Source organism: Dermacentor silvarum, chromosome 4 (genome assembly GCF_013339745.2).
Source record: "Dermacentor silvarum isolate Dsil-2018 chromosome 4, BIME_Dsil_1.4, whole genome shotgun sequence".
NCBI lineage: Eukaryota > Metazoa > Arthropoda > Arachnida > Ixodida > Ixodidae > Dermacentor > Dermacentor silvarum.
This window is the reverse complement of record NC_051157.2, coordinates 8,638,994-8,651,502: the sequence shown is the minus strand read 5'-3', so window position 1 is coordinate 8,651,502 and position 12,509 is coordinate 8,638,994. Positions and strand designations below refer to the sequence as shown.

Below are 12,509 nucleotides of genomic sequence, written 5' to 3'. Positions count from 1 at the left end.
AGCATTCCACGCTAAGTGCGGCGATACTTTTCGCATTCCCTAAGCTAATTAATAGCCGGGAGCTAATCACTATCGTTGAAATAAAACAAGAAGTGCACAATCATAATAGCATTCTACCGGTACTGACATATGGGGCACAAACTTGGAGGGTAACAAAGAAGCTTGAGAACATGTTAAGGACAACGCAACGAGCGACGGAACGAGAAATATCAGGTGTAACTTTAAAGGACAGGAAGACAGCGGTGTGGCCCAGAGAGGCAAACGGGGGTAGCCGATATTTTAGTTGCTATTACGATGGCAAAATGGAGCTTGGGAGGCCATGTAATGCGTAGAGCAGATAACCGGTAATCCGTTAGAGTTACAGAAAGTTACAGAATGGGTTCCAAGGCCAGGGCAGCGCAGTTCAGGATGGCAGGAAATTAGGTGGGGTGTTGAAATTAGGAAATTTGCAGGCACAACTTGGGAATCAGCTAGCGCAAGACTGAGGTAGAGGAAATCGGAGATTGCTGCAGAGATCGTTGCTATTGCGCACTGCAGTGGACATAAAAATAGGCGGATGATGATGATGATGATGATGATGATGATGATGATGATGATGATGATGATGATGATGATGATGATGAAGCTAGCAGCATTGAGTTGAGTCAGTTTCCACGATGGAGGCTACGCGAAAACGCCAAATATACTCATGGATCCTCACCTGCTGCAGTATAGTTTTGGCGTCCGCATTGAAAGAGGCGGTTACAGCGTCCACGCCAGAGGATTCTTCCCACCCACAGGAAACACTGTAATTGCATCTCATTTGTTTGTTCATATAACAGCAAACATTGCAGAAAGCGTTTGAGCTAGCTTCAACAAAGCTTAGGAATTTTCCATAATAAGGTGTTTCCAAGTTATTTTTCTTTCCGCAGATTGGTTATTGGTCTCAAGCAACGGGTTTCATAAAACAGCCGGATCCTAGGGGATATCCACCGACATGGGTTGACCCATCTGAGAAGAAACTCGTAGTCACTACCATACTGGTGAGTGGTCTGTAGCAATATCAAGAAAACGACACTATGAACAAAATTTACTCCCTGGTGCACAAATGTACAGGAGCCGCCTTTCCTCATGTACAAGAACGCTAACGATACCACTGATGACGAGGACAACCTGGAAGGCTACTGCAAGGACCTCATCGTCAAGCTGATGCGTGCGATGGGCCGAGAGTACAGCATTCGCCTGGTCAAGGACAATAAATACGGTTCTCGAGACAAGTCTTCGCAGTCTGGGTGGAATGGAATGATTGGCGAGATCCTTAGAAAGGTAAGTTAATGAATAGTGGTGCATTTCTAATTCTAGCCATCACATGAACATGGGAGCTACACCTGATGGGCCTTTTTGAACGCCCTGATCTAACTGCAAAGTGTGACTCACCGTATACACTAAGAGCGCAGCGATGTAAATATGTTGCAGTGGTAATGTGAATTTGATTTCATTCACTCATTTTATTAGGCTCCAGAGTAGAGCACTGCACGGGCTCGGGCTTACCCGAAAGCCCGGGCCCGGCCCGGCCCACGGGCCAGGCCGGGCCGGGTAGAGCAGTTTTTTCACGGGCTCGGGCCGGGCTCGGGCACGGCGTGTGCTTTTTGACGCGGGCCCGGGCCGGGCTCGGGCTTTCTGCGAGTTATTCTCGGGCTTCTCAACTCTGAAAAACATGTATTTTTCGGTTTCGGGCCGGTTTCGGGCCGGTTTCGAGCCGGGCTCGGGCCGGGCTCGGGCTTAAGGTAAAGGGGTGGCGGGCCGGGCCGGGCGGGTAACGTAGATTATTTCCGGGCCCGGGCCAGGCCCGGGTCTCGCCATAAATGTTTTGATCGGGCTCGGGCGGGCCGCCCAATGTAAAAACGGGCCCGGGCCGGGCCCGGGCCGCAAAAATCGGCCCGTGCAGTGCTCTACTCCAGAGAAGTGCAGTAGATAAAGGACGCACAGCACTTGACGGGGTCTCCTGTACCTACAGTGTACAGTCGGCGTCACTCTTGTGTAGAGCGCGGGAACAGCGGCTGCCGCGGCGCTCCGGAGCGACGTCTAACGGTAGTTGCTTGGCTCAAACGTGCCCAGCACCTCGTCGGACACAGCGTGAGTCGTCGCCGGCTGGCTCCGGAGCGTCGCCGTTGCTGCGCTCTATAAAAGGTGACGCCGACTGTACGTATCGTAGCATGGTCCACTAGTTTCAGTACAGTGCAACATCATTTTTCCCGATAGTTCAGTTATAAAAGAACTGAAAAAGTTGTAACTAAAGAGTTCTGCTTACAAATAGTTTTACAAGAATTGGCTGGTGTTGTACCAGCCGTATAAACATTAGCTAAAGCAAAAAAAAATTACAAGTATAAGACGGTGCTGCGACTCAAGGTGAACCCGTGCATGTTCGCTGCGCAGGAGGCCGATATCGCCGTAGCGCCACTGACCATTACGGCTGAGCGAAGCCGAGCCGTGTACTTCAGTGAGCCCTTTATGAGGTCTGGCCTCGCGGTGCTAGCGCGGCGGCCCGAGGCAGAGTCGCTCAGCGTGTTCAGCGTATTCAGCTTCTTGCGGCCTCTCTCGTGGGAGGTGTGGCTGTGCCTGCTGTCTGCCTACGTCGCCGTCGCCGTGCTGCTGTTCGTCATCAACCGACTCAACCTGGCCGTGGCTACTCCCCCTAAGGCTCCCCCTGGACCGTGCAGCCACTTGTACAACAGCCTGTGGTATGCCCTCGGGGCATTCATGTCCGAGGAGTGCAACAACTGCAGGCCCAAGTATGTTTCCATCAACACACCTCTCAGTCCATGTTGCGTGCTTAGTACAAATGCTTAGTGCCAAATGAAAGTACCGTCCGAGTGTGTGACGGGGCGACCAACGGTCATGCTTGGGCATGCTGCCGCGTATGTGGCACTTGTGTACAATTTAAGGGAGATCTATCGCCGCTGGGGAACTGGATGTCATGTGTACAGGTTGGTTTGCTGCTGCGCCAACGCTTCCACCAGCAGTGCCTATAACCCAGCCCCCCCCCCCCCCCTTTTTTTCACTCCACGATTAGATGTGGTCCGTTCGCCTGGCCTTTCATTTCTTCTTTTGCCTTAATGTATTTCAAGGCCGACCGGTAGCATTCCTGCGATTGAGCTTGACTGATCGTAGTAGTCAAACTCCGCGCTATTTCATAAAAGAACAGCGCAGATTTGTTTTACGCGGTCCTTAACTTCCTCTCAAGCTTCTTTATTAACCGTAAACTTGGAGGCTCCAAGTTTCTGCCCGATATGCTAGTACCGGTAGAATGCAATGATTGCACATTTTCATTTGCAAGAATAACGGTGGGCTGGTATCCTTGAGCGAGTGGTGAAACGAGAACTGGTAGGTGCAGTGTTACGAGACAGGAAGACAGCGGTGTGGATTAGAAAACAAACGTTGGTAGCCGATATTCTAGTTGGCATTAAGAGGACGGAATGGGGTTGGGCAGGACGTGTAGGGCAGATAAACAATGGAACATTAGAGTTACAGAATGGGTGCCAGGAGAAGGGAAGCGTAGTGGGGGACGACAGATAATTAGGTGGTGTAAAGAAATTAGGACATTTGCAGGAATAAAATGGTGTCAACTTGTACAAATAGGCGGGTATTCACTCTAGATTGTAGATTACTGGGAGTGGCCTTCATCCTGCAGTGGACATAATAAAATGATGATGGTGATGAAGATGATCAAAATCTAGCCACAAGTCAGAGGACACGCAGGAGGTATGTGGTAACGAACAAAATCATAAGCTTTTGCCAGCTCTGCATTTGCCGTGCCATAACGAATAGCAAAAAAATAAATTATGGGGTTTTACGTGCCAAAACCACGATCTGATTATGAGGAACGCCGTAGTGGGGACTCCGGAAATTGCACGCGTGTCTTTCGTCGCATGTAGTACTTCTTAAGGTGTAATCCAGAAAATAGAGCAATGTCTAACATTGGGAATGAATGACAATATTCTCCACAAATGTCTAAAAGATTTCACTATCAGGCTTTCACTAAAAGATGGAAAGTTGGAATCGCTAATTCACCCATGTTTCTGGTCTAGAATGTCCATTGATGTTTGTTATAACCAGGCCGGCCATATTAAAAAAACTGTATATGCATCTTTGACAGACAAGCAGTGCACAAACACGCTTGTTATACATATTTGTTGTGATACGTATTGTCATTCTGCAATGCTTCCGCGCCGCAATCTGAACAACTGCATTATAGGCGCTTCAACAGCGAAGCTGGTCCATCTACTAGATGCAGTAAAGAACGTTGTCTCAAAACATCCGCGTTTATGTTCACGAAAACCATCTGCGAGATTTGCGAACAAAAATTCATTATGGAGGAACCATTCGTGTTCTCTTAATTGTGCTGTGTAGCTTTATCCACTTTTTAGCCATGCCTCATTTCAAAGCTATCTAGTGTATCCAGACGGCACAGGTATGAAAAAAGCGCGTTCAGAGTAGAACAAGCTCGAGCTATTTAAAAATGTCACGGAAATTGGGGCGCTAAAGAAAATTATCAAACTCGCCCTAATAGAAAGTTTATCCATGCTTGCCGGAGGGCAAAAATGTTTGGAGTCTGCCAAAAAAAAAAAAAACCCCAAATCAAGATGAAACGTCGTATCTGCCGTATAAGTGTGCGTTTGAAATCATACATATGCTGCAGAAATTTTCAAGCTTTAGATGTATTGGGGCAACTGTAAGAAGATTCGAAAGTACCGCAAAAGCCCTCGACATACTCCCTCAAGCACTGAAATAGGTTTCAGAATTCGTTCCTGTGTTTATGCCGCGGTTCTGTGGCTGTGGCTTTCTGCTGTTGAGCAGGAAGTTGCGGGTGTGATTCCCAATCTCGAGGCCTGCATTCTCATGAGAATTCAATGCATAAATGGTCGTGCATTAATCGTAGTGTGTACGTTAAAGAACCCCAAATGGTAAAAAATATTCCCGAACCTCCCAACATGGCGTCTTTCATAGGCCATGTATTACTTTCGGGCGTCAACCTACGATAGGCAATCACCACCGTATATTCCGGTCTATAAATCGCACCTTTGTATAAGATGCACCCCCCTCAAACCGGCAGCTTGTCCGGAAAAAAAGGAAACGTATATAAGTCGCACCGGTGTATAAGACGCACCCCTTCGTTCGGTAAGCGATTTAAAAAATAAATCGTAACGTTTCTTTCCGTGAACGCGGGTCACGCGCAAGCGTATGGGTGCCATATATTTCCGCTCCAGGCGCATTTCTGCTGTCGTGGTTGCCGCGATGTTCCGCATAAAGTCCAAGGGCGATAAAGGGCGACAACATCGTCCCCGCGCGCCATACGCTGTATGCACGAGTGAAAGCGTCCGACGGTGAGCCGAATCGCGCATAAGGGAGGAAAGCGGGAAGGTAGCGCGGGAGGGAGGAGGGGAGGGGGTGTTGTACTCTGGTAGCAACTGCTTAATTCGCGCAGCGGCGCGCACCGTATCTTGACAGCGATCTGCAGATGCGACGAATTCGGGGTCGGCTGACTCGCGGTCTGCCTGCCGCCGCTTGCGTTGCTGCTCCGTCCTTCTCGCACGGCGCTCGGGAACTCGATCACGAGAAGAACCCGGCACCTCGATAGCGCGCACAGAACAAGTAGCAATTACGTACATACGTCAACCAGCGCGCTTCGCGTGGCCATAGCATCGAATCCGATTTTGACGGCAGTTTTCCCGGGGGGGAAAAAACGTACATAAGTCGCGCCGTTCATAAGACGCACCGACGAAAAATTCAGAAAATAAAAACACGTCTTATACACCGGAACGTACGGTAATCATTTATTGAATTATTTAGAGTTCTTTATCTTATATGTGAGATACATTTTACTATCGCAATGAACCAGAAAACCGCACTTTGATCGATGAGTGACCGTTCTGTTGTCGAGAAATAGAGCAGTTGTCCCCTCATGAAACATTCATCTACAAAATGGAGAAAGATGAAAACTGCACAGAACTAGCCATATGTCTTTAGCGCGACCTAGACGCCTTATACACGCTTCAGACTTTATTTCACCCTCCTCCTCTCCCCTCGCAGGTCTGTTGGCAGTCGACTCATCAGCTTCGGATGGTGGCTCTTCGTCCTTGTGATGTTATCAATGTACACAGCACAACTGTGGGTGAATCAGCCTTTCAGGGCACCTTCTCCTTCGCTGAAAGACGTCAAGGAACTGGCCATGCAAGATAAGGTGGAATATGGCATTGTCAGAGATTCTGCCACCGAAGAGTTCTTCCGGGTAAGGATCCCTCGAAATGCGTTTAGCTTTCTTCTTTAACATGTTCCCAATGCTAGTTGCCCTTATCTGTGTCTCATGTCTGCTTCCTGTTTTTGACCTTCAAACTCCGCCACCTTATTTTTTTCTACTGCTGTTGGTCGTATTATGTGAGTAAACCACGGCACATTCAAACACAAAGTCGCAGTGTTAGTTATTTGGCACGCTAAAAACCGCTGAATAACATTAGAGTCATTTCAAGCACCATCGTTAGCGGTGAGTTACTTCACTGGTTCACGATGTTACTCTTGAGTCGACTCGCTTTGACTGAGACTTACTCACTCTAACTCAGAGATACCTATGAGCTAAATGGGTCGGAGTTGGTCGAGGGGAGTTATAGTTAATGTCAGTCCGAGACCCAATGCGTTCCAGTGAATAGGAATCTGGGTGCGTCTTAGTGAGTTCAGCCATGTCTTAACCATGTGTTATACGATTCCTAATTTTGTGCCACTTAACAGCGTGCACCATCGCTATATCATCTCCCTCCACCCCCGCACATGAACCTATCGCACCTGCAGTGGGAAGTGCAATTCGTCTATTGTGACGCCACTGCACATACACCAGACTACCTCTTAGTGGAGCAAACGCAATCACTGTGAGTTGATGATTCTGAATCCAGGTAAATTATGCATTAGTAAACGTGAGTCAAGTGAGCCTTAATTGGTGTGTCTGAGTGAGTCTGAGCTCCCGATTCCGTGAATCTATGATTCCGTTTGTAGGGCAATGGGTCCGATCACGTGATCTGTGCTTCTGAGTCGGCGATTCCGTGAATCTGATTAAGCCCTAGCGTGTGTAAATCCGTGAGCCCATGAGCCTGAGCCAGCTTGCCCGAGTCTGATGTCAGTGCCTCTGAGTTTAAGCCTGGCGGCGAAAAGATGTCCTTTCGTCCATTTTTATTTCTCTCTTCCTTATTTTTTAGAATAACTGTTATTAGGCAGTTTTAGGATAGCGGAAAACAACAAACTCAAGGATTTAGCGTTAGCGCTGCGTGATGCAAACTGCGCATGCGCATAACATAAACGTAGCCAGAACTCTTACGTGCGTACGCTATTTCCGGAATACAGCGTTGAACGCTAACGCACACAAGGGATTCGGTACGTAGGGCAAGATAGCGGCGCCAGTTGAAGCGAGAGCCGTCCACTTCGAATCTATCGAGTCGTCTGCCTGCACTGTTCGGCTCATTCGTTCCCCACTAATGCTCGTGTTTGCTTTAGATTTGTGCGATGATGCTTCGACAGCGGCATGCAGGTGACAAATGGGCGTTGTTTTCGATATACGTTCTCGATTAGCGGCGGAGTAGGCTTAACGAGAGGGTTTGCTCATGTTTGCTCATGTTTTCTGTATCCGCCTCGAGACGGCGCCCAAGTGTATTTGCGTTAGCGTTAGCGTTTTGCTCCGTTCCGCTATTCTAAAACACTACCTTGTACCACGCAGTGCAGCCTTTCTTTGCGTTAGCGTTGCGTAGCACGCTAATGCTAACGTAAGCGTTTTCCGCTATACTAAAACTCCCTATTTCCTCTGTACTTTGCTTTATTATCTGTTGGCTTCCGTGATAATGATCATAATTGATAAATGCATGTCACCGCAAATTAAGATTCAAACTAATTATAATTTCAGCGCACCAAGGACACCTTCTACGCAAGAATGTGGGACTCGATGGCTTCGTTCAACAACACTATGACGGCTAGTAATGAAGAAGGCGTAAAAAGAGTCCGCGAGTCCGAGGGAAACTACGCCTTCATAGTGGACACCACGAAGATAAAGTATGCAACACAGAAGGCGCCCTGCGACCTCGTTCAAATTGGCGACACATTCCAGCCTTCCGGTTATGGCGTCGTTGTGTCGCACAAGTCACCGCTCAAGTAAGGAGTGCTTTATGCATGTGCTGTGAAAGTGGTTTAGAAGATCTGTGCATGCACAGGCTGACACACCTCCACAAATTGAGGTCCTTGTCCTCGTAATCAGTCATTTCAAATCACACAGTGAATCTTTGAAACTAATAACATGTATGCGCACCTGCAAACGTTATAGCGTAAACGATAAGTGTAGTTGTAGATAAATAAGTCAGCCACATTCACCGGAATTGAAATAGACATACTCGGTGCCAAAACTGAAGCTTAAATGATATAGTGTCATCAGACCATGGTCATCAGTTAATTAAATAAGCCTGATGCGCTGCATGTAAAACTTAAATGGACTACTACGCTGCATGTAAAAATGGACTACACTGTCCATTAGCGAGGAAAAATTGGTGGGGCAGGTGGGACGTACCTAAAACATGGCCAATGTACTAAGCTGATTGCGGCAAATGTAAGTTTGTGCGGAGGTTAATGTGAAGGCTTCCTGAGGTACCAGAGTAGCCCTGCCATATTTCGATAGCAGTAGAAACGTCGTGCAAGATAAACCAAGTGCTGTCGGAGGCGGATTTATGGCTGTATATGGCGTCAGACACCAAAGCTGTGACAGCGTGTACGAAGTTTTGGAAGGCTGTTGCCATCCAGCATCATTTACTCTATCTACAGCAGAGCAAAAAAAAATTTTTTTGTCTGCCCTTGCTTTCAGTTCTAGACGATATAGCGTTGGTCTTGGAGTTAGTCACCTGCCAACAAGAAGATGCACTCATACGAATTCCCGTTGACCTTGCTACAGTGACGTCACTTTTTATCGCTGAATCAAATCGCTGAATAGATGGCGCTGAATCAAATTGATCCTAAGGCGGCTAGAGCAGGTCGTTTCTCGCGTGATTATTGTAAGTTTTGCTCTGGGTACTGCTGGGATTTGTCAGTGCGCAGATGTGAAGACAAAGACCACTTATTCCCCCATTAGTCTTGTACAACTTCAACATGAAGCGTAACACAGACACTGCTACACCATAATTATGTTTCTGTTGCAGAAAAATACTGGACGTCAGTATAGCCAGGCTCCAAGAAGATGAAGAACTTTACGCTCTGTACAAGAAATGGTTCGGGAAGGAAGAATGTCATAAGCGAGAACAAGTAAGACCTGTTTGATGTCCTTTAGCGCCCTCTCAACTGAAGTGAATGGCAAGTTGTTGACGCGTAGTTAAAAGACGAATTCCATCTTTGCGTGTGTGTGCGTGTGTGCGTGTGTGTGCGCGTGTGTGTGCGCGTGTGTGTGCGCGCGTGTGTGTGCGCGCGTTGTGTGTGCGCGCGTGTGTGTGTGTGTGCGTGTGCGTGTGCGTGTGCGTGTGCGCGTGTGTGTGCGCGTGTGTGTGCGCGCGTGTGTGTGTGCGCGCGTTTGCGTGTGCGCGCGTGTGTGTGTGTGTGTGTGCGTGTGCGTGTGCGTGTGCGTGTGCGTGTGCGTGTGCGTGTGCGTGTGCGTGTGCGTGTGCGTGTGCGTGTGCGTGTGCGTGTGGTGTGCGTGTGCGTGTGTGTGCGTGTGCGTGTGGTGTGCGTGTGCGTGTGCGCGTGTGCGTGTGCGTGTGCGTGTGCGTGTGCGTGTGCGTGTGTGTGTGTTATTAACACTTTGGTCATGCCAAGCGGTCATTTTCATGTTTTAGGTGCCAAGTCGATTTCCTTACGGCTGCCAAATGTTCCAAAACGGCAAGACAGCACAGCGCCTAAAAATATTACTGCGCAATATATGGCAGCAAAGAACTGCGATTTAGCAACAAACGCAATCGTATTGTGCAATCAAGAGCGTGAATATCACAAAACCCTCCCGTAAATGCAAGACAGTAAGATGTAACCAACCAAACTTTGCAGCAGCCAGCATTTATATCAGAAGTTAAGAAGAATAGCATTGGAATAGTGCCGCGAACTGATAGTTTGTCAGCCGACGGGGCTCAGCGGCGAAGGTTCAGCGGACAAGTAGGGCCCGAAGAGAAAAGCACGGTAGTAGCTAGATTTTCAGCGGATCGAAAAAGAGAGAGAGAGAGAGAGAGAAAGAAGCTAGACCAGAACTTTGCACCGTCAACTCTGTAAGTATGCGTGATGACTGACGCCTCGACAGCTGCGCGCGCGTGCATCACCCGGGCGAAAGTGCACACTCTCAATTATCAATCTGATGCATGTTGGCTCGTTTCTCTTACAAACCCGCGATTTCGTGCGCACTGTGACGCACTCGCGTACGCTCAGCACACCTGTATTTTTCTGTTAGAAACCTCTACAGTGGGTCAAGTGAGCCTAGGAAGAAATGCGTGACCGATGTTGAGATCGAGCCGGTGTCTTCCAGCACAGCAGCCCGACGCTCTGTTAGGCCGCACGCATGCTTCTCTCGTGCCGCTCTTTGAAACGCCTGGCGCTTGCGTCCGCTGCCAGGCGTTCTCGCATTCTTCCTTCGAGGCAGCTGGTGTTTTTGACGCTGTGTTAGACTGCACTGCTTTCGGGATCGGCCCACGTTTTCTGTTAGATATCTCGATCCTAAGTGGTGGAACTCTGCTTACAATATCATCGCATTAAACATTCTTATATTTACCCCTAAGCACAGGAAGACAAAAAAAGAGTGAAAAAATGATCTAATATAAAAGGCCTCACTCACAGTCAGCTATTATAAAGGAAGTCATTAAAAGATAACTTTCGCTGACTGTCAGCTTAGGGCACAGCGTACGATACTCAAGATGAGTGACGTCGCTCAGTTATTGCTGGTTGGCGTGTCTCTTCTGGACGGATCAGACCGCCGTCCCGCTGGAGGTGACCAAGGTGGGCGGTTGGTTCGTCATTCTCGGTGCCGGACTGATCATCGCCGTGGCCGTGGCCGTGGCTGAGGTGTGGTGCAAGTCCCCCGCCAAGCCCAAAAAGGAAAAGAAGCCCAAGGAGCCAAAGGAGCCAAAGCCTAAGAAGGAGAAGAAGAAAAAGGACAAGAAAGAGAAGGACGGCGAACAGATCAAGGTGAGTCTGTAGTGCGCAAGGACAAATCATTCCGCACGTCGCAGTTTTATTTGTGGACAGCACGGCTTATCTTTCTTATCCGGCAGTTCCCGCTAACTCGTGCCTTGGTGATGTTTTTGTTTGTCGCCTGTTCCTCTGGGGGGAACGGGCTAGTGCTGACCGTTCTTAACACGGAAGCGCTATAATACTAAGCCGCCTGCAAGTTTATAAAAAATATGTAGCGTAAATTTCGTCATTGTTGGCAGACTCCGAGACCCTCCTCCTTAAGCCTCGTACTCCTGGATTGTCCCATAATCATCAAAAGCGTTGTGTCAGCGCCTACATAACTTGGGTTCTGAAATCAAAGGGTCTTGCATACTTTCCATTTCTTTAACAATAAAAGCACTCACAGACAGTCAAGTACGAAATGTGTGGTGCTCAGCTTAGGGGAATAATTTTCACTGCAGTCCCTTTTGCTTTGTGCTACACTTTCCCACTGTATGTCAACATTTGACGCACCTTTCATCTATAGGACGCAGTGTCCTATAGATGGAAAATCACCATGCTACATTAAACACCAAAAACTCAAGCGGCTGAAGCGTGTCAACTCTTGCTTGTCTCGTTCGTGTGCGCTGTTTTTCAAGACCAATTTTGCATCGTGTCCAGGAGATGTCTTTATCGGTGCGCAGGAAGAAGGCGTGGAGACGCAGCTCCTCCAGCCGGGGACAAACCCAAGCGCCTATACGGGGGGCTACGTGGGAGGGGCCGACCTCACCATTGAGGAGGTGGGCGAAGAAGAGGAGGAGGACGAGGTGGTCAAGGTCTGTGTATGCAGCAAAGTGTCCTAATCTCAACACCAGATAAGCGCCTTCACAGGATACAAGCCGGGCGTGAGCCCACCATTAAAGAACACCAATAACCAGAGCAGCTGTGAAAACGTAGTACACCCGCCTCAACTTCACAGCACCATTAAATGGGGAGTGCGATGCTAAACTAATAGTTACCATTAGAAGCCTTTTGGAAAATGAGAGTACCTGTTGAGCCGCACTTGTGCTCGTGTGAAGCACCGAATGCAGGTAACACCGGTAGCGAGGTTTCTGCTTCAGTGAGACTGTCGATTTCGAAAACAGAAATATTGACAAGCACGCTATACAAATAGATCATTAGCCTTCAAAGAAAAAGTGAAATAATAGCAAACAGCTTTGCTTTCTTTTTTTAACGGTATTGCAAGTTTTGCGGCATCGTCTGATACTTTCTCAGCGCTAAACACAGCAACTTATTAACATATTCACTATAAATGATTGCACGTCAATAATTTCACGAGACTATCAAATGGTAGACCAGGACATCGAAATCGTGCACGACGTCATGTCAAG

The 12,509-nt window shown here is 48.2% G+C and overlaps 1 protein-coding gene across 1 annotated transcript in view; it reads left to right on the top strand.

The window, feature by feature from the left end:
* LOC119449404 (glutamate receptor 3-like) overlaps nucleotides 1–12,509 on the top strand; it is a 48,414-nt gene that overhangs the window by 29,894 nt on the left and 6,011 nt on the right. The window contains exons 8-15 of the mRNA XM_037712573.2: nucleotides 912–1,022; nucleotides 1,096–1,305; nucleotides 2,416–2,771; nucleotides 6,070–6,268; nucleotides 7,922–8,166; nucleotides 9,198–9,300; nucleotides 10,939–11,154; nucleotides 11,823–11,954. Of these exons, the coding sequence (XP_037568501.1) occupies nucleotides 912–1,022; nucleotides 1,096–1,305; nucleotides 2,416–2,771; nucleotides 6,070–6,268; nucleotides 7,922–8,166; nucleotides 9,198–9,300; nucleotides 10,939–11,154; nucleotides 11,823–11,954 (1,572 nt within the window). The remainder of the gene's footprint in view (nucleotides 1–911; nucleotides 1,023–1,095; nucleotides 1,306–2,415; nucleotides 2,772–6,069; nucleotides 6,269–7,921; nucleotides 8,167–9,197; nucleotides 9,301–10,938; nucleotides 11,155–11,822; nucleotides 11,955–12,509) is intronic.